Below are 22,832 nucleotides of genomic sequence, written 5' to 3'. Positions count from 1 at the left end.
ATAATAATTTGTAATAACTAGAACAGTCAATGTAATATAGAGTACACTCAGGTCAGCACGAGTTCATCAGTCTGATGGCCTGGTGGAAGAAGCTGTCCTGGAGACTGTTGGTCTTGGCTTTTATGCTGTGGTACTGTTTCCTGGATGGTAGCAGCTGGAATAGATTGTGGTTGGGATGGTTTGGATCCCCAATGATCCTACAGGCCTTTTTTTTACACACCTGTCCTTGTAAATGTCCTGAATCATGGGAAGTTCACGACTACAGATGCGCTGGGCTGTGTGCACCATTCGTTGCATAGTCCTGCGATTAAGGGAGGTACAGTTCCCATACCAGACAGTGATGCAGCCAGTCAGAATGCTCGCAATTGTGCCCCTGTAGAAAGTTCCTAGGATTTGGGATCCCATACCAAACACTCTCAACCATCTGAGGTAAGAGAGGCACTGTTGTGCCTTTTTAAAAAATCACACAGCTGGTGTGTACAGACCACGTAATGTGGATGCCGAGGAACTTGAAGCCATTTACCCTCTGAACCCCAGATCCATTGATGTCAATAACGCTTAGCCTGCCTGTGTTCTTCCTGTAGTCCACAACCAGCTGCTTTGTTTTTGCGACATTGAGGGAGAGAGTGTTTTCTTGACACCACTGTGTCAGAGAGATGACTTCTTCCCTGTAGGCCACCTCGTAATTGTTTGAGATAAGGCCAATCAATGTAGAGTTGTTGGCAAATTTAATTAGCAGATTTGAGCCGTGGGTGGCTACATCATCATGGGGTAAAGGAAGGGACTCAGTACGCAGCCCTGAAGAAGAAGAATGGCCTTTAAATCGGCAGTGGAGTTATCAGGGCACCATCATGACAGTGTTTCCGTAGCAAGCTATTCTTGTTTTTACGAGGCTGAATTGCTAGCTCAACGCTCAACCCAACTTGGATTCGAACTTGGGAACCTTCGCTCCAGAGTCCGGCGTTGATATTATTGCACCACCAAGCGGGACATGCAGCCCTGAAGGGCTCCTGTATTGAGAGTCAGAGGATTGAAGGTGAGGGAGCCCACTCTTACAACCTGCTGGTGATCTGACAGGGAGTCCAGGATCCAACTGCACAAGTCAAGGTCAAGGCTGAGGTCTCTGAGCTTCTTATCGAACCTGGAAGTAACTATGGTGTTGAATGTTGAACTTTGTGTGCCTTAAGTCTACCTACACTTTTTGTAATGTAGAGACATTTCAAGATATGATCATTCTCTCTGAATTCAGTCTCCAGCCTTTGTGACCTTCTCCACAGTAAGTACAGATGAGACTTACTCATTTAAGACCTCACTCATTTCCCATGACTCCCTATGTAGATAACCATAATAAAACCTTCTCTCTCCTTAGTTACACACATAAAATGCTGGAGGAACTTAGCAGGTCAGGCAACAGCTCTGGAAATGTATAAACATTCTGCATTTCAGGCCAAGTCCTTGCATCAGGACTAGAAGGGAAGGTGGAAGAGCCAGAATAAGAAGGTGGGGGAGGAGGGAAGGTTCCCCTTTTCTCCAGTCCTGATAGACGGTCTCAGACTAAAACATCCTATTCACTTCCACAGATGCTGCCTAACCTGTTGAGTTCCTCCAGTATTTTGAGTGTATGCTCTGGATTTCCAGACTTTCTTGTATTTAATAATTAAATCGCATATTTTTGTGAAATGCCTACCAGATGCAAGAGATATTTTACATCACAACAGCACTGAAGCTTATGCACGAATACAATGAGCTCTGGGCTTTGGGCTTAAACCCTGTCTATGTTTGTTAATAGATAGAATGCTTAGCAAAACGTCGGTCAGAAAGTTAAATAACTTGTAACAGTAAGCAAGTGCTGAGCTGGTGAGCAACTGCAGTTATAAACACCTGTAAAACCTGCACACGTCTGGCACCAGACACACTAATACTTGCTCATTTGAGTACTTCATGTGAAACAAAATTAAAATTGGGCAATTTTATACACGTAATTCTATGTGCAACTGTTGCATTAAATGAAAGATAAACAGAGACAACTTACAAATACCATTGAGACCAGTAGATCAGAGACTTGATATACTCACCCAAATAACCAAGTCTGAATTATATCCTGCCTGTTAATGTTTTTTGATAAATTTTTAAAGAAGGAAATTCAAAGCACATTTATTATCAAAGTATGTATACTATACAAAACCTGGAAATTAATCTCTCAGGCAGCCACAGAACAAAGTAACACAATAGAACCCACTTTAAAAAAAGACCACCGAACACCTAGTGTGCAGAAAATATCATGCAAACAAGAAAAGCAAGCAAATAAGAGTTAATTTAAGAGCAGGGAGGTAATACAGCAACTGTACAGGGTACTGGGGAGGCTGCACCTGGAGTACTCCCTGCAGTTCTGGTCTCCTGACTTGACAAAGGATATACTTACTGGCTTTGGCTACTGGGGGGGGGGGTGGTGGTTGGGGGAAGGAATAAAAGCTGGGAAGTTATAGGTGAGGCCAGGGGAGGGTAGGTGGGTGGGTGAAGAGGTTGAAGTGATATGTGAAGAGCTGAAGGAGAAGAGATCTGATAGGAGAGGAGAGTCGACCATGGGAAAAAGGAAGGAGGAAGGGCACCAGAGGAGATGATAGGTGGGAGAGGAGGAGCCAGAATGGAAAGAGAGCGAAGGGGAGGGAATATAATATCTTCCTCTACCAACACCCCTAGCACTGCATTCCATGCACCCATCACTTTGTGTAAAAAGACTACCGCTGACATTCACCTATATTTCTATTCACTCATCTCAAAATTATACCCTCTCAAATTAGCTATTTCTGTCCTGGGAAAAGCACTGGCATCTTATCACCTAATACACCTCTGTCACTAAAGATCAAGTTGGAGCTGATCTTTACCAGTAAAGCGCAACTAAAACCAAAATAAAAATAGCCCATTATAGAGCAAAGAGGTCAAAGTGGATAAACTGTAGTGATTAGGATTCTGGCTGTTGGTTCAAGAATCAAATGTTTGGAGGGGAGTAGCTGTCCCGGAACCTAGAGCTTTGACTCTCAAGTCTTTTGAACCTCCTGTCAAATGGGAGCTGAAAAAAGATGGCATGACCCAAATAATGGGGGTCTTCAATGATGGATGTTGGTCTTTTTTATGCTTTTACAAAAACTCTGTTACTGTACATTAAGACATCATCCAGCTCAAAATGTGTTTCATTTCATCATATGCTGAACCTTCTATTAACACCTTGCCACATCAGGACTTATCTAATGTACTGCTGGCCAAACTCCATCTTCCACTCACCAAAACAGGCTCATTCAAAACCTCTTGGTGGTCCCTGTCCTAATTTACACAAAGGCCTGTTCACCCCATCAGACTTGTACTCACTAACGTGAGGAGTCCTTACTAAGCAACATCTTGCAAGACAGCACTGCTGAAAAATGGCAATGTTTTGCGGGCATTTTACAAAACTTGTTAATATATTTCTTCTCAACTACTCTCAGTGCAATCTCCAGTCTGCAATTTCCTTTTAATCAACATACTTCTGAACCATCTCAATGAACTAGTGATTTCTTGATCTTCTGAATGGCTCAACAGACTTAACTCCCAAGAATGCATATAAAGCACAGTTATGCAGGTGAAGGTATAACACCATGGCCATAAGAGAGGGACGAAGGGAGGACTTCAAGCAGGCTTCAATTATATCGGTGCCTAAAAAGAGCGTGGTAACCTGCCTCAGTGACTATCATCCAGTCACATATATATATGCACTGTCATGAAGTGCTCTGAGTGGTTTGTGATGAAACATGTCAAGTCCTGCCTGAGAAGTTAATTGGATACACTCCAGTTTGCCTACAGTCACAACATGTCAACAGCAGATGCCATTTCATTCGCTCTAACCTGGAACATCTGGACAGTGAAGATACATACATCAGGAAGCTTTTCATTGACTACAGCACTGCACTCAATACTATCATTCCCTCAAGACTAATCAATAAGCTTCAAGACCTAGGTCTCAATATCTCCTTGGACAATTGGATCCTCGATTTTCTCACTTGCAAACCCTAGTCAGTTCGGATTGGCAACATCTCTTCCACACTTTTCCAACAGTAGAGGTGAACCAAAGGCAGTATGCTTACACTACTCACTTTATACTTAGGACTGTCAGCCCAAGCACAGCTTCAATGCCACATTTAAATCTGCTGATGACACCACAGTCATCGGCGAATCAAAGGTGGAAACGAATCAGCATATAGGAGCGAAATTGAAAATCTGGCCGAGTGGTGCCACAATAGCAAACTCTCTCTTATTGTCAGCAAGACCAGGGAGCTGATCATTAACTACAGGAGGAGGACACCAGGGGTCCATGATCCAGTCTTCATCTGAGGAATCAGAGGTGGAGAGGGTGAGCAACTTTAAATTCCTCGGTGTTATCATTTCAGGGGACCTGTCAAAGACCCAGCATAAAAGTGCCATTATGAAGGAAACAAGGTAGCGCCTCTACTTCCGTAGAAGTTTTCAAAGATTTAGCATGACACCTAAAACCTTGAAAAACTTCTATAGATGTGCATTGGAGAAAATAATGGCTGGCTGCATCACAGCCTGGTATGGAAACACCAATGTTCTTCAACTGAAAAGCATACAAAATGTAGCGGATACAGCTCAGTCCATCACAGGTACAGCCCTCCCCACCACTGGGTATATCTACACAGGGAACTGTTGCTGGAAAGCAGCATCCATCATTAAGAACCTCCACTGTCCGGGCCACGCTGCCATCAGGAAGGAGGGTCATGAGCCCCAGGACTCGCACCACTAGTTCAGGGTCAGTTATTACCCTTCAACCATTAGGTTCTTGAACCAAAAGGGATAACTTCACTCGCCCCATCATTGAATTGTTCCCACAACTTATGTACTCATTTTCAAGGATTCTTCATCTCATATTCTCAATATTCGTCATCTAGTTATTTATTTACTTTTTCAGATCAAGATGGTAAACCCTAAGGTAAGGGCATAGCCAAGCATGCTTATTTGTCAATTGCTAGGAACTTTTGTACTATTCTCATGGTGTTTAATATTGTGGCTTTCTGAAGATTTACATAGTGTAGTGCCTTTGGGATGTTACTATCAGGACAATGTATACCCTGTTCATATTCCAAAGTCTTTCAATTTCCTCTTTTAATTCAGCATCTTTCTGGTGCTTTTCACTTACTGATTTCTGTACGTTGTGTGTGTTTGGAATGGCTATAGCTACTAAATAAGGTGTTCCTGCTTGTTTATCCTGTATTATTATACAGTTATTATGGATTGTCCTATGTGTAATAACTGATTGGTATTCTGACTCTAAAACTGGATCAGGCTTGTATTTATAATAAAGTATGATTTATTTTCTGTTTGTATTATTATTATTTCTTTTGTTTTCTTTCCATATTTGCACAGTTTGTTGTTTTTTGCATATTGATTGTTTGTCTGTCCTGTTGAGTGATTGTATTGTTTCTTGTACTAATATACTGTGAATGCCCACAAGAAGAAGAATCTTGGGGTTGACACATACCCTTGTGACACAATCTTAGCCACTCTTAAAGAATCAGATCACAGGTAGAATTAGATGTGTTTGGCATGGACCATACAAGGAAATGAATCTCAGCATTGTATATGTTGATATACATACTTTGATAATAAATCACCTTTGAATTCAATGCTTTCAGATGTACTTACAGTGCACTACTACTTTGTTCTCTTACAGTCTAGGCATTTCAAAGTTCAACCTATTCCATGGAATTTCTGCACCATTATTTCACTTGAACTTTCAGTTATCTGACCTAGTGTCACATGATTGTATTATGATGTATTTATTTATTGCGAGTTGTGCCACCCAGTAATTTAATCCTAGCCTGATCACAGGACAATTTACAATGACTAATTAACTTACCAATTGGTATTTCTTTGGACTGGGGGAGGACCCAGAGGAAACTCACCCAATCATGGAGAGAACATACAAACTCCTTATAGGTAATGGCAGGAATTGAATCCGGGTTGCCTGTACTGTCAAATGTTGTGCTAACCATTATGCTAACATGCAGCCCATTATCATTGAAGGAGTGTCTACTGGAATTAACCCTATACCCCATCCCTGACGCAGGAAAATATGAAATTGTCCTAGCTCTTATGCAGCCACAGCAAGAATTTTGTAAGCTAAGGGAATGCTAATAGTAATTAGCTGTGGAATTTTATACAGGGCTATGCCTCAGTGATAGTGAGATCATATCCAGAATACCATGTAGCATTTGTCTCCCCATTTAGGGAAGGTTGTTAATGTGCTGGAAGACATGAAAAGGTTGATTAAACTAAAACTTTGAATGAGGATTCATGATGGGGTGAAGGAGGAGAGGATGTTTCTTCTTGTGAACAAGGGATCACTGGCTTTAAGTAAGGGGTTGTCCATTTAAAGCAAAGATGTCTGACCTTTCTTGATGCTATGGACCCCTACCATTAACCGAGGGCTCCTTGGATCCTAGGTTGGGAACTCCAGATTTAAAAGCTGATGGAGCTTTTCCTTTGGTTTTTCTCTTTGAAAGTTGAGAGTATGTGGAACTCTTCTCAGTAGAGAACAGTGAGATTATGAATATTTTAAGGCATTGTTACATAAATATTTCGTCTGAAATGTTGATGGAATTGCAGAATTGAACATGATTAGATCAATCATAAAGTTAACAAACCGGAAAAAGGCTGGGGGCGGTGGGGTGGCAAGTTGCCTACTGTTTCCGTTTCATATTCACAAAGACACAATAGCATTTGGAAGTACGGTAGTAGAAAATGAAAGGATGCCGACAAGAAATCAACATCATCGACTGATGACAAAGACATCGAATTTACCAATTCAGATTACAGGTATAGCAAATGGCCATAATAAATCAATTTATCGCCAACAAAGCCCACGGCTGGGTTAATACCTAAAACACGTCAATGGCTATCAGAGTCCAGAAAGTTTTGTTGTCGGAGGAAGGGTGGGGGGGGGGGGGGGAGTTCCCACTTAAATACAGTGTTTCTCCATAAGAGTTCATAGTACGCATTTGCTTTCTGAAAATGCATTACGGCTGATGTGCTGGTTGGTCTCCCTTCACTCAGAACTGAGGGGGCAATTAAAAATCATCTTAAATCATGCTACCTTAGCATGACACTGGTCTCATTCAATCTATTTTATAACTTACATTTTTCCCATCTCTGCGACAATCCGTTTACCACACCTTTCAAGAATATACAACTGCGTTTTGCATGTCTTCAGGAAATAAACGACACATAAAGATTCAAAAATCACCATGTCTTCGCCAAATATTAGTTTGGTAAAAGAAATTGGTTACATATCTACAATTGCATTATACAATTATCCAGTGTCAAATCATAATTATCCGGTGTCAAATATACAATTATCATGTCCAATATATCACGGGACGAAAGTAAAATGTATACGTCTTCCTTCTCTGCAACAGATGAAACGTTGGTACTTTACCTGGGAAAGCAATGCCCCTTTAAGGGTCGAGCGCCAGAGTTCTGCACAAGATTTTGGAGTTCTACAAGATTTAGTTGACAGGATGAAGGACTGCTCGGGTGCCAACATGTAAACGATATCTGCATCCGGATCCGGGTAACAATTTCTGCCACTCCCTCACCAAACACAAACTTTTCAACTATTCCCACAAAACAAACATAGGAACTTGTGAAAAGTCCGCTCAATAAATTAAACTTCTAACTTACATTTCAAGCCAGGGCTGTCAACTGCACTCGCCCCCAAATTCTGATCATCCTTCAGAACTTTACCTTTTTAACTGCTTGAAGAATTCCTGTTCAGTAAGAGTCAATTTTTTCAGGAGGGGCGGTTCATTTCTAGTAGGAAGACGCAGAGAAACAGGTTCTGAAAGAGTCCACGTGGGGACACTTGTTTTAACTTCCTCATTCCTTATTTTGAGCTGTTTAATGTGTTTTGTTTTAAAAGGTCGCAGCTGGCGGGGCAGGGTAACGGGAGCTGGGTCTGTGGTGCTGTTTTCAGAGAGAACGCGAGGATCAGTCGTTCCAGTAAAAGTCTACAGAAAGCGCAGAGCAGTTCTCTACCTGTTCCTCGGGCAGAGATTGATCGCACTCCCGGCCACACTCAGTCTGCCACGTATAGTCAAAAACAAACTGTTGAAAGCAAACGCCCTACTACGCGGTGCAAGTAATCACCTAAAGTGATGAACAGCATGGGCGGCTATCCCCGCCAACCACCAGCGGACTTTAACTCCAAAGTTGCACGTCACAACCTTGCTCGCAACCATTCCTTTTGGACAAGTTTCCTCAACATCAGACGCATTGACCATTCAAACAAATCGACTGTCGGTGAAGTTTAGCGCTCAAATTGAGTGGAAACCGGGGTCAATTGGGAGGGAAGTAGTTGCAAATCGAAATTGACATTCCAGCCAAACCTCAGCCAGATGCAATCCATGCATGTGGTGAAGGAATTGTGTGGTTGAGTGAAGATACGTCTCTTCCGGGGGAGGTGGAGGGCGCCGTCCCTCCGGAAGCCTTCAGATCACCTCTCAGCAAGGTGTAGCGCCTGCTTAGCAACACCCCCCCCACCCCACCCCCATCTTTGCAATCAAGGTCACGTGAAGCCACGGGAGTAGATAGTGGATGGTTGTCTGAGCAGTGGTTATGCGTCCACTGACACCAGACAATCTCTGAAAAGTATTGATATCGGCATACATATCGCCGATGAGCTCGCCTGGACTGTGGACACTCCCCAACAGCGTCTCTCCCACCTCAGGCAACTGAAAAAGTTCGGCATCTGCCCCCAAATCCTCAAGACCTTCTACACGGGCACCATTGAGAGCATATTGACGGTGTATCACAGCTTGGTAAGGGAACTTCACCAATCTTGATCGCTGGGCAATGCAGAGAGTGGTACAGACTGGGCATCTGTGGATCTGTTCCCTCCACCAGGACATTTACAGCAGCAGATGCAGAAGGAAGGCCCGGAAGATCATCAGAGACACCAGTCACCCCGACCATAAACTGATCCAGTTCCTCCTGTCTGGCAAACGGTACCGCATCATTAAAGCCAGGACCAACAGGCTACGGGACAACTTCTTTCTATAAGCAATTAGACTTTTAAATTCACGTCTGTACATTGCAATGGAGTCATAACGCAAATATTTTTACTCCCTCCCGTTGCGGGATGGATGTAAGATTTAAATAAATTCTAAATAATGGCTGGGGTCGTCCACCTTGTAAAGATACTGCCCAGAAGGCAATGGCAAACCACTTCTGTAGAAAAAAATTGCAAGAACAATCCCGACCATGGATAATGATGACGGGTGAAGTAGTACAGCGTGGGGATACGTCCTTTCAGCCGCCAAATCCAGGTTGGCTAACTATCACTCTTCCGACACTAATCCCATTTTCCCATCCCGTTCTGCTGCACTCTCCTGACCACCGTCCACAATTTATTTCTGCCAATTAACCGATCAACCCTTGGAGCTTTAGGAAGACGAGGAAACAATGCAGGCATTAGGAAAACATGCAAACTCGAAGTGCTGGAGGCCAGGATTGAAAATTGGCATCTGATATCTACTTTGGCCCCGATCCTATTGGGCACAACTCCATATGGGTTAATCCCACAAACAAATATCTTTCTGTGGCAGCCCAACAGCTTGCATTTTTCAATGCTACACAGTAGCTACGTCGGGTTCTTGGAATTGACTTCTATTTGCATTATCAATGCTCTTCAGAAATTGTCTATCTGGCATCGGTGGTGGCACAACTCGGAGTTATGATATCCACCAGTTGTTCGCACGACTATCTCAACCTGCTCCCGTGCTCCGTTGCAGACATGATCCTGACCATGCAGGAGGGTGGTGGGGGGGAAGAGAGGAGGATAAGGGGAAGGGGAAGAGGGGAGGGTGGCGGGAAGGGGAGAAGAGGGAGGGGGAGGGGGGAGTGGGAAAGAGGGGAAGGACGGAGGTAGGGGGAAAGAGGGGAGGGAGAGGGTAGGGGGAAAGAGGGAGGGTGGGGGAAAAGAGGGGGAGGGGGAAAAGAGGGGGAGGGGGAAAAGAGGGGGAGGGGGAAAAGAGGGGGAGGGGGGAAAGAGGGGGAGGGGGGAAAGAGGGGGAGGGGGAAAGAGGGGGAGGGGGAAAGAGGGGGAGGGGGAAAGAGGGGGAGGGGGAAAAGAGGGGGAAAGGGGAGGGGGAAGAGGGGAAGGGGAGGGGTGGGGGAAAGGAGAGGTGAGGAGGTGGTGGAAAAGAGGGGTGGGGAAGAGGGGAAGGAGGGAGGGGGAAGGGGAGGGGAGGAATGGGGACATTAAGCAGGTGCTATATGTTGTTGAAGGTTGACCTGCAGGCTAGTGAAGGGAAGGAACACCTTACACCTCCTTTGGTAGAAACGCATCTCCACCCCAGGACCCAAAAACACAGGTATAATTCATCCAAGCAAAAAAATAACATTTCAACGCGTTGCAAACAAATTTTCCCTGTTGCAGAAATCACAAAGCATCGAAATAGATTCTAGTCACCCCATCTTTCTTATTAGTGTTCCTTGACCATTCTCAACAATCTGACTATTCTCTATATTTGTACTTTTTGTTTGCACTTGGGTGACTTTACACAGATGGTTCTCAAACTTTTTTAGGTTACTGGCTCCTTGCCTCCCAGTCCCCATGTCCAGCCCTCCCCTCTACCTTTCCAGCTATAACATAGAATTATAAGAAATTTTGATTTATGATGCATGGTTAAAATAAGAATTCCCTTATTGGAAAGTCTTGCCTGACAAATTTGTTGGAATTCAAGCAGGATAGACAAAGGAGAATTGGTGGAACATTCAAAAATCTGAAGTGCAAAGGGACTTGGAGAGTCATAGAAAAATTCAGCACAGAAACAGGCCCTTTGGCCCATCTAGTCCATGTCAAACCATTTAAACTGTCTACTCCCATCATCCTGCATGGGACAATAGCCCTCCATATTGCTACCATGTACCTAACTAAACACCTCAAATGTTGAAATCTAAATTGCATCCATCACTTTCACCAGCAGCTTGTTCCACACTCTCACAGCCTTCTGAGTGAAGAATCTTCCCCTCATGTTTGTTTCTCTTAAACTTCTCACCTTTCACCCTTAAGCCACAACCTCTGGTTGTAGTCCCACCCAACCTCAGTGGAAAAAGCCTGCTTGCATTTACCCTACCTACACCCCTCATAAATAGTTAAAATACACAAGGAAACTGAAATTAAAAGCATAACACATTCAGATAACAACCTTTTTTATAGTTAAGTCATGGAACACTATAATCTCCATGTGCTCAAGACTAGTCTAGCCCTGACCCATTGTGCCAATTTCTTGCCAACAAAATTAATGGAACTGCTGTTTAGATACTAATTTTAACTTTGCACCGATATACTATTACAGATTCCCAGTGCAACGCTGGAGAATTTATAATAAAATTGTGTTTCACTGGCACACTCAATGAAGAGTTCAAATTACAACGCAATTGGCAAAAGCTCACATGAAGAGCAACCAGCAAGTTTAGGACAACAAACTTCACAACAGATGTCTGTACTTGGCAATGTTTTGTTTCATTACAGTACAGGATCGGACAATAAAACAGAAATTAGAAGAATTTGCTTGCAATGAATCATATTTAAGAAAACAAAATGGCAAGTAAATATTAAGCCAATTAAAATCATAAATACACATATTTTGACAATATTTTTCAGATATTAGACCATACCTTGAATGATACAAGTATTTTAAATTCGACCTTGAATGATTTAGTGTACAAGACCACCCATAACTGTGAATGAAAACATGTCTTTGTAAATGGTAGTTGGTACAGAAAGCAGCATTACAGTGCTCACAGATATGAGATTTCAGGCATTTCAATCCCAACGATCCATCTTCATCTATTGTTAGAATCTTTGACGGAGAGCCTTGTACAGAATTCCCTAAAGGTTAAGTTGCAGGTTGAGTCTGTGGTGAGGAAGGCAAATGCAATGTTAGCATTCATTTTGAGAGGACTGGAATATGAAAGCATATAATGCTGAAGATTTATAAAGGCATTGGTGAGGCCTCACCTGTAGTATTGTGAGCAGTTTTGCACCCTTAATTGAAGAAAGGATGTGCTGACAGTAGTGGGGTTTCAGAGGTTTACAAGAATGATTCTGGGAATGAAAGGCTTATCATGAGGCGTGATTGATGGCTCTGGGCCTGCAATCACTGGAATTCAGAAGAATGAAGAGGGTCTCATTTAAACCTATCAAATATTGAAGGGCCTTGATTGAGTGGACGGGAAGAAGATGGGGCAATTCTAGGACTAGGGGGGCATAGCCTCGGAAAAGAGGGATGCCCATTTAAAATGGAGATGAGAAGGAATTTCTTTAGCCAGAGGGTGGTAAATCTGTGGAAATCATTGCCTCAGGCAGCTGTGGAGACTAGGTTATTGGATATATTTAAGATAGAGGTTGATCTATTCTTGATTAGTCAGGGCATGAAAAGATACAGGGAGAAGGCAGGAGAATGGAATTGAGAAGGAAATAGTAAGCATTTGGCACGGACTAGGACCGAGATGGCCTGTTTCCGTGCTGTAATTGTTATATGGTTATATGGATCAGCCATGATGAAATGGCAGAGAAAACTTAATGGGATGAAAGGCCCAATTAATTCTGCTCCTATGTCTTCTGGTCTAAAACAGGAACTGCAAATTCAAAGCAGTGACAAATAATTGCAAAAATTATTCAACTCTATTTAAAGCTATAAATAAGATTTCTTTAATTGCAGTAAAAATAATTTTCATCAATGTTACATTAGTTATGCAACAATTCACTACTTCATTGCTTTTTTACTTTTCAATGTGATGGATGGGCTTGATATAGTGATATCAGCTTCTGAACAACGGGCTGAATGTCACTCGGGGAGTCCCAGATCTCTATGTTCAGTAATTTACAGTCTGAAATTTGAAAGCACTGAAACTGTGCTCCACTAAATATGATGTTGGAAAGGCAAAAAAGAGCATCTTGACCTGTTTCCACAATACAGGACAACATTTAGAGATTGCTTTCAGCAACCAAAAGTCTCGAAGCTAAGGTTAAAAAAAATCATCTCAAAATCATTTTGTAGTGCAATCAGTTCTTCTTCCATCATTCCTATTCATTCTTCATTACAAATGTTCAGGAATGGACTTATTACCCAATCTAGAATTTGGATCAGGAAAAGATCCTGAATCTCTGACATGTCTTTATGCAACTCTTCCGGGTGGGCACAGTATACTTGAAGATCATGAACTGGTACTCAGAGGCTTGGAAATAGGAAAAGATTTTGACAGCCAATGTTGAACTTAAATAGAGTGAACTTGGACAGAAACATGGAGACAACTGATTTGACTTTGATAAGATTTACATAATTTTCTTGCAATTGAAGATTAGTTTCATTAAATATTGCAAATAATTCTGACAAGTAAGCAATTGTAATGGGCTGAGTTGATCAGACCCAAATTATTCAAGTGTCCAGGAGATGCACAAATAAACCACTCAAAATACTACGTAGTAGGTCACAAACATTTCGGAGCTCACAATTTTTAGCCTCCACTTGATTGTTGTTGTTGACGGGGGAACCCCAAATTCTGATTCACTCACTCATGAAACCAATCTGCGTCCTAGGCACCAATCACAATTCCCGATCTAGGCAAAGTCCCAAAAACCCAGGGAAATGTACCCCATAAATACAAATTCCACAAGCATACAGAGGCAAACTCTTTTATCTTTTGTTCTCATGCTATTAACTCAGCCTGTTTTTTTTACCCCTATCAAAAAACACGTGTTCAGCATATCCTTATAAATTAATTAGAGATATTAATGTTCACTCCTTGTACATCAATCCACAAATATTTTGGACTTAGCAAAAGAACTTTAATATTACATATAAGTGATACATCTGAATGCAAAAACAGGACTATCGAACTAGTTTGACAGACATTAAGATAGAATCCATCAACCTAGCTCTCAAAGCCCCTCTTAAGCACAATATACTTTCCAGTGCACCCATTGTGTAAAAACATGTCTATGATATGCTAACATGAGAAAAATGATTGTTTTAAATTTTTGTCTTTAAACCTAGCTTACACAGTACCTCTGTGCTATACAACAGCTTCAATATCAATGTGGTCCTCGAGTTTGATGGTATTTTAGCAAGTTCAAGTTGTCTGGTTCAAGTTGTGACAGCAAAAGCCTAAAGTTGCCATACATAACAATGTCTAAGCAGTTTCTGCTTTTTTTTCTATGTACGTCACTGCATTGAAGCCTCTTTCAACAAGGTAGGATGATGGAAATACAATGAGCAATTTGGCTCTTCTCCAAAGACCAGGAAACTTTGTATGGTAGTGGAGCCACAGACCAGAAAAAAATGACATTTTTAAATAGCATTTTTGCTTTTACATCATTCCAAATTTTGATAATTTCTTCTTGCAAGCTCTCATCTGTTGTTCCGCCTTGAATTACCCAGTCGAGAATTACCAGATCGTTTAACTCCTCCTTTGGTGACTGCAGGTGTAAGCACATGCTTCGATCAATAAAGGGGAATGTTGTGATGTCATAATAGCTTGGGTAAAACCCAAATCTCTGACTGAAGGTACACAAAGTAGGGCAGTGATATCTGTTAAACCCGTGGCGAGAGAAATGCAGTTAAGATCATTTGAAAGGACAGATTGTGAACTTTACCCTGTTGAATGCTGTACCCTAATGCACTGGTATTCCCCGTTGTAATCAATTATGAGGCACTGAGGATCAAATACTTATAATTTATTTCCTAAATTAAGCTTGTGATCTCTCAACTGTTCCCCTTGCTACTGAGCACACCCCCAACACTCTTTATCACCCCTTTAGAATCTCCTACAGTCTGGGGGGGGGGGGGCAATATCATCCACTTTGGGAATCACTAGTCTAAAAGCTTCTGCTGACAGAGATCCCAAACACCCACAATTAATGCAGTGAAGGCTAATTTTCAGTAAACAAATCTCCCAACTATTGAGAGATGGGTTATTTGACATGCTAAGTGACAGTACCAATTTGATCTACGAGCTTAGCCAGTGTTGTCTTGTTTTGATGCAGGCCCACTTAAGATAATCTCATTGTTTAACACTGCGTCTCTTGAACAGCCAGCCCCATGCTGTGGGCGAGCAGCCTGTGCTCTGTAGACATTGCTGCTTGTTTGCAAAGCTCTCCTTTTAACTTCAGACTGATTATTGCTTGTAAGTTACATTCAAAACTGATAACTGGCTTCCATTTATGGCAAGAAGCTGAACAAAGAATATTATTGGTTGGAAGTTAAACTTACTCAAAAACAACTCTTCAATCCCTGGAAGCGTCAGCTACTGTTAGAAAGCTGAGCTTGGCAAAAAGGCCATGCCCTGGCCCTGCACAGTAAATATCCATCACAATCTAAATTCACACCAGCATCGATAATGATGCTACAATTACAAACAAAGACATAGTATCACTTTTAATTTTTTTATTTTGAAACTAAAACAAACGTCATTCAGATCTTCACTGTGATAAAAATGTCACAGATGTGAAGATGTATGAAAATAACACCGCATATTTTATACACAAATGTTATACACTAAATTTTTCTTCCACGCAGAATCCTTCAAGATATGACAGCACTTCCCGAATTCAAATGTTGTTATGCAGCATCATTGTTTATAAATTAACAACTGATTTCTGAACATTTATTTATATCTATGTATTAAAGACTCCTTAAAGATGAAAATGTGATACTTCCAATTTCTCTAATACACTGCTTACAAAGTACTGTATATCTTTTAATAACAGTTTAAAGCATTTTGTAGGAACTTACTTTATTACATATCTACACAGTATTTGATGACATGTTGCAAAATATTGTATCTATATCTACTACTGATAAATCTATTCCCCCAAAACCCTTAATGTAAAAGATACTGAAGTGATAAGTTTATGTGGGGTGAACAAAAGAGAGATTTATTGACTTTTAACAAGCACACAGTTCTCCAGCACAACTTGATTGTAAAGTAGTGAACTGAACAAAGGAAGCATAATTGTTTTCATACATAAACTGTGGCCAACAGAATTTGTAACAAATTTAGCTTTTACAATATACTACAAAATTGATCTCTCTAGTTAGTGCCTCTACATTAATAGAAAAGCAAGCTTACGTACAAAATTGACCAGTGTACTAAAAGAAACTAGAATAAAGTATCACTTGGCAAGTCCATCAGTGTATAAAAGGCTAGCAAATAACATAAAATCTATGCAACTCCTTTGTAAATGTGATGCAGTTTTACCTACGTTAGTATATAATCCATTTTGCTGCTCTGTATAGATATGCAGTTTCAATCCCTCACTGCCAACATTGTCTGGAAGTCAGCGTAGATTATTTTGTTGAAGCATTTATTTACATAAAGCTATGAAACTGAATTGTATGTCAAGTTCTCCTTACATCAGAAATCCTCAACATAAACTTTTTCCAAAATGTAAGATGCCATCCCCTTTCTCCCAAAAGAAAAAAAAGCTTCTGCAATTATATAGGGAGAAGAAAACTTTCTCAAGCACATTACATTTCAATTAATTTTTGCTGTTGAATACGAACTTTAGGGCTCCCCCCCCCAACCCTTTCTATGACACATCATCTAAAAGGTTAACATCTCATGCTAAAATATTGGGTGACGAAATGAAAACAAACAATGTGCACATGCAAAAATTCCAGAGCATTAAATACAACTTTACATTCTTGGAATGCATTTGTTTCAATTAAACGAGCCATAAAGGTGAAAACTGAATGAAACCATATTTGTAATCACTAAAGATACAATACATTTAAAAAGAACCCAAGCCATTACAAGTACAGATTGCCACCAACTGTAAAGAATCATCATTTACACATTGGCCATAATCAAATGTTACCTGTGTTTATGTAAGATATTTAAATGAATTTAATAGCACAAAAGAGCCTCTTAGCACTATAAAACACACATTTTGAATTACAGTTTGATAATAGTTTTCATGTACATCTCACACCTTCTAAGGAAAGTATTTTAAAAAGTGCACATTTTAATGTACATTGCACACCTTATCAGGTTTTTTGTTTAAATATCCCCAGAGATGGGAAAGTAAAAATAGCAATGCAGCTTCATTTATGAACTCAACTAAATACCGTTGAGCCCAACAGACATTGCGACTCTAGATCCTTCTTTAAAAGGGGCAAAAACAACATGAAATGTTTTCTCAGTTAATTATTATGGCCGGCATGAATCTAAAGATGTACAGAATTGACTTAAAGCATTACTGCTCATTTCAGTGCAAAGTGGAAGGTCATGAGCAATATGCTGCATATAGGCAGCGCTTCAATGAGCTCTGAATAGTAGCCATGCGAAAACAAATTACAGCTGCCTCATTTCTACTGAGTGGCCCATCTTAAAAAGTTGAAAAAGCAAAGTATTGATCACTTAATTTGTTTCTAAACTTTAAACTGATGGCTGCTGAATGTACTCCCAATTATCAAAGTAGTCACATCTGCAAGACATCTTGTTATTTGGTCCAGTGTTCTACATCCAGTAAAAATAAATACATTTATAACCAACTTTTATACCCAAGGTTTTAAACTGGGGTCCATAAAGACTTAAGTGTGTCTGACAGAAAACAGAAGAATCCCCAAGATGAGCACATCACAGTCTACTTGGGACTAAGGACTTCTGAATTTTATATTTCATTTTTAACTTACGGCCTCACGAGTATGAGTACGTTGCTTCTGTTGCCATTAATAGAAGGAAGCATTGTCTACTCATGGAGGTCATGGTTAAAGATGGGATGTTAATACTTGTATGGCAGCTCCCCAAATAGATTTCAAAATCAGTGTTTGGAATTAAGGTGACGAGAGGGGACAGCTGAAACAAAGATACGTTTTTTTCCTGAAATGTACCACTACATATAACTGGCTCATAATATTACATCTACACAATGGCTTAGCCTCAATTAAACTGCACAAGGGCATAAGGAATTTGCATTTTTTATGTCCATGATGCCACTTTAAAAAGTTAATTTTAAGTGCAGTTAGTTACATAGGTCAAGTTTGGTAAATTACAAAAAAAAGTTAGAAGCATATTTAAGAGTTTCTCTGGTCATCATTCCCAACTTATTTTAACACTGCACTCCTACTTAAACTCTCACCAGTAAATATTAGAATGTTATGAATGCTACAAAGATGACATAAATATAAAAATACAAAGATTAAATCTTCGGCTTAAGCACATTACAGAATGAAGTTTGCACTGATCAGCCAGATAGCCAAAAATCATACAAATCTCAAAAGGGTTTTAACCAGTGTTGTCCATCTCATTTCAAACAACCTTTCCACTAAACTATATATCAATTTATTTCTTTGTAAATTTGAGAGAGTTCAATCCTTTAAGTAACTGCATTTGGAGGTCACTACAATTCTGAACAATGCTAAGCCAAAGCCTTAAAATAATTTTGCTTACAAGGAATGATTACTGCCTGAAAATAAAAAAGGTGACAACTATATCTCCAATTGAGACAACAGTTTAGTAATTATACGGAAGAAAGATTTTTAATCAACTGATTCAAAAGTAGAAGTGTTCTTAAGCTATAGAATCACAGTACACTACATTGTACAAAATCACATTTACAGAAAGGGCAACAAAACTATTTGTGGGATGATGCACTTGTGTGATGTACTTGCTGTATAATATACTTTTGAAAAATATTGTTATGCAGACAAGGTATTATATAATAAATGGGTAGGTATTGTAATATAAATTAACAGGTAAATTTTCGGCAAGGAAACACAAGGTGTTATATACTAAAACATATAAAAATAGGGACATAAACTATATTTTAATAGGCATTCCAATATCTTGGAGAACCAAAAGCTGCATCTCACACCTAGGGAAGTACTAAAGCACCTTCTGTGCTTTATGTGGCTTTAAGAACTAAATTCCCACATTCATTTATAAAATAAATAAAATTTAATATTTTAAACTCATGGTATAAATAGAATGTTCAACAGATAATTGTTGTTTATCATTCTTCTCCCACTCAAATTTATGGGCTTCCTAATGTGAAAAAATGTATGTTAGATAAAATTTATGTCCCAATTCCTTTTAAGCATTCACCTACATATAAACATGAAAAAAATGTTAGCTTTGTTTACAATCTTAGTAAATCTGATTAGAAAAGTGCATAATTTCAAAAAAAATCCAAAGAAACTAAGTTATTAGTTTGGTTTTACCCTAAGTGTAGAAGTGACTAATTAATTTTCTCCTTTTAAAAAGTGCCAAAATATTTTGGGGCATGTTACAAGGTGAGGCATAACAGCAGCATCAGTGTTAAACAACAGTTAAGCCCTGCTACAAAACAATAACCTGTGACATGCTGTGCATGGCTGGAAAATGCAAAGGGAACTTTTCTAACAATGCTGCACCACAGCACAAATGGGTTTTGGTATTCAATGGGCCTTTTTCAAGGCTTCTATATGAACAAAAACTGCATTAGCTACTGTTTATACTGCACGCCATCCTATACAGAGCAGCACATAACACAAGAATTGTCAATCTGAAGTGCTAGCCCATGTTTTTTTTAATACTAAAAACAAAGATCAGATTTTCTTGCTATCCAAAGGCCTGACTAGCTGTGGCATCTGGTGAAGAAGTCATTTGAGCTCTTCCCTCCTGTACACTGACTAATGGAAACTCTGAAAACTCTGCACTAGTCCCACGCACCCTCAGGTTCACTTGTCCATTGGAGGCACTATACGGGGGAGTTATACCAGACCTTGCATTCTGGTACTGAGATCTGAATGTCTGTTCAAATGTGCCTATTTGGTAAGCCTGGTGAACCGGCTGAGCTTCTACCTTCTTCTGAGAAGTCATCTGATCCAAGAACTCTTGTGCAGAGACAGAATTATGGTTTGCCTCTTCATTTGAAAAAGAGAAGGTGTGCTGCGACTCACCGACCATTAAGCCATAATGGGACTTCTCAGAAGAAGGTCGCAGTGGTGAATTCATGCTCGATCTAAAGCCACGCTGCATAGTCATTGAGGCCATGGAGGAAAACAACGGCTGACTGGTGAGGTTTGGAGTTTCAGTTGCAAAAGCAAGGCTCTGACTGGGCAAATATGCATCATTCTGGCTTGTTCTTTCCAAAGCTTGCTGAAGAAATTTTGAATATTCATGAAGCATACTGGCTTTGTCCGAAGAGGCTGACTGAGAACTTGCACCAACTCTCTCGGTTTGTGCAACCTCAGCTACATCTGAAGTGTTAATCGACATACTCGAGGCCACTTCTGTATCAGCAACACTAAAAGGCATTTCATGTTGTCCATTTGCCTTATGAGAATAATGCTCCAGCAGAGTCTGCAGTACCTCATCAGGAATCCCACTTTTATCATGACTGTTCTTTATTTCAACACTCAGTGACTGAGAATCCAACATCGACGCTGCGGCGCCTTCATCGATGACACTGGCTACAGCGGCTTGGGTCACAGATGGCTGAGATGCTATCTGGCCTACATTCATGGCATACTCTCTGCTGTTATTACTTGCTGCTTGCAGATATCGTTTCTTCTTCAGAAACTGCATTGCATCATCATAGTTGTTGCTGCTATGCATAGGTTTGCTGGGAACTTCCTGTAAGGAATCTACCTGGTCCATATCATGGCTTCCTTCGGAATCCAGCAGTCCTTGTTTACCAATCAGTTCGTAAGTATATTTAGTAACTTTATTTTCTTCATAAGTTGATAAAGCCGGCATTGCCTGGCTCGGTTCCAGCTGGACTTTCTGGCTCCTCTTACTGCTCACCTTCTTGATGACCAGCTTAGGTGGATGGATGTCCCTGGATGTACTTTCCAAAGGGTTGCCACTACTGGATGAATGTGGTATTTCAACAGAGTATTCAGTTACCATATATTCATCCTTCACTTTTGAGGCAATACTATAAAGCGATGGATAATCACTGTCATTCTCATCTTTTTTCTGGTCAAGCTTTTCCAAGGGGCACTCTTTTTCAGAGAGGGGGCCAGTGGATCTTGATTTCTCCCCTGCTTTTTGCTTCTTTTTCCGTGGTATTGGATTATCTTTATGTAGCAGAGCAATGCTTTGATCATCCTCATTTCCACCCATATCACTCATCTTCAAAGCACACTTTAGTTTTTTGTCTCTGTTTTCATGGCACATCCGTTTATGCTTTAATACGCGATCAGTTCTAGAGAAATACTGAAAAAATAACGTTAGAACCAATATCATTAAAATTAATTATTCTCACAAGCCCCCAAAGAAATGCAGTCTGTATAGTTTACCTTTCAGCTTTAATTGCCATCAGTTACAAATTTTCTTTTTCAATCTTTTTATTAGTTTTTAAAAAAAACATAACATAATATTATATTAAATAGGTTATGAATACAATAGATTTGAAATTAAATTAGTAACACGATAACAATATCTTATTAAACTATCAGCAAAAAAGGATCATATAATAATCTAATCTATATTGATTATACATGAAAAGATTAAAAATAATCATCAAAAGAAAAAAAAGTATAAAATAAGAAAAAATATATATTTAAGGAAATAATAAAAAAAAATAAACCTAAACTAACATGGGCAGTAATAATAGTTTATATGTATATGATAGTGTCAAAAACTCCGGAACTCCATACCAGAACAAGAATAATAAGAGTAAAGGTCTGGAAGAAGTCAAATTAATTCATATGAAAGTGTCGAATGAACGGTCCCCAAGTTTCTTCAAATTTAATTGATGAATCAAAAATAGTACTTCTAATTTTTTCTAAACTTAAACAAGAAATAGTTTGAGAGAACCACTGAAATGTGGTAGGAGGAGTTACAAATTTTAAATTGCATATTTATTTCTTAATTGAGATAGCATGGAATAGGCCCTTCCAGCCACGCAACCCAGCTTTCTCCCGATTTAATCCTAGTCTGATCATGGAACAATTTACAATGACCAATTAACCTAAACTGGGACACCCAGAGGAAACCCACGTTGGCAAGGGGAGAATGTACAAACTCCTTACAGACAGCAGCGAGAATAACTTTATTTTATTCAGATTACTTAAATCTGGTCTTGTTCTACAGTCAATGAATTATTTTTCAAATTAATTGCAAACAGAACATGTCAGCAGCCAACAATGCACGACTGTTATACTGAGCATTGCTGCATCTTTCCTCTTTTTGATATTTCTGTTCCTATTCTATCAGTGAAAATTATATAGATTTTCCAGTTACTTGTTAAGCATCCTGTTCATAATTTTAAAGCACCAAGTATGAAAAGGAATATGACTGGTGTATATTTATGATGGAGGTTGATAGGTTTTTGATTAGAAACTGTGTCAAATGTTACAGGGAGAAGGCAGGAGAATGGGAGTTGAGAAGGGTAATAAAACAGCCATGTTTTTCCTTTTCTAGTCCTATCTTACATAATCACCTTTTATTACCTACTATGTATGATTCAACACTCAATGATTGGTATAGGAAGGGCATTAGACATTTTGAAGATCTTTTTATTGATAATCGCTTCGCATCTTTTCAACAGCTCTCTGATAAGTTTAATCTGCCTAATGCTCATTTTTTTAGATATCTCCAAATTAGACACTTTATTAATCCTTTAATTCCTAACTTCCCTGAAATGCCTGAGAAAAATGTTATGGATTTCTTTCTTTCTATTAATCCACTGGGTAAAGGTTTAATATCACTTATTCGTGATAAATTAGCATTCTTATGGCATGCCCCTGTGGATAAAATTAGAATGGCTTGGGAACATGATTTAAATA

The 22,832-nt window shown here is 39.7% G+C and overlaps 2 protein-coding genes across 6 annotated transcripts in view; both read right to left on the bottom strand.

The window, feature by feature from the left end:
- slc12a8 (solute carrier family 12 member 8) overlaps positions 1–8,529 on the bottom strand; it is a 142,179-nt gene extending 133,650 nt beyond the window's left edge. The window contains exon 1 of one of the 4 annotated variants that reach the window (XM_059966375.1): positions 7,732–8,529. The gene's annotated coding sequence lies outside the window, so the exon portion shown is untranslated. Of the gene's footprint in view, positions 1–7,486; positions 7,632–7,731 lie in introns of those variants that run through there. The other 3 variants (XM_059966374.1, XM_059966376.1, XM_059966373.1) reach the window with 3 other exon arrangements.
- Positions 8,530–15,485: 6,956 nt separating this feature from the next.
- znf148 (zinc finger protein 148) overlaps positions 15,486–22,832 on the bottom strand; it is a 51,903-nt gene continuing 44,556 nt past the window's right edge. For both annotated transcript variants that reach the window (XM_059966365.1, XM_059966364.1), the window contains exon 8: positions 15,486–21,258. In XM_059966365.1, coding sequence (XP_059822348.1) covers positions 19,657–21,258 — 1,602 coding nt within the window. In that variant the 3' untranslated portion in view covers positions 15,486–19,656. The remainder of the gene's footprint in view (positions 21,259–22,832) is intronic.

This window comes from Hypanus sabinus, chromosome 4 (genome assembly GCF_030144855.1).
Source record: "Hypanus sabinus isolate sHypSab1 chromosome 4, sHypSab1.hap1, whole genome shotgun sequence".
NCBI lineage: Eukaryota > Metazoa > Chordata > Chondrichthyes > Myliobatiformes > Dasyatidae > Hypanus > Hypanus sabinus.
The sequence above is the reverse complement of the archived record's forward strand: the minus strand, read 5'-3'. Positions and strand labels throughout refer to the sequence as shown.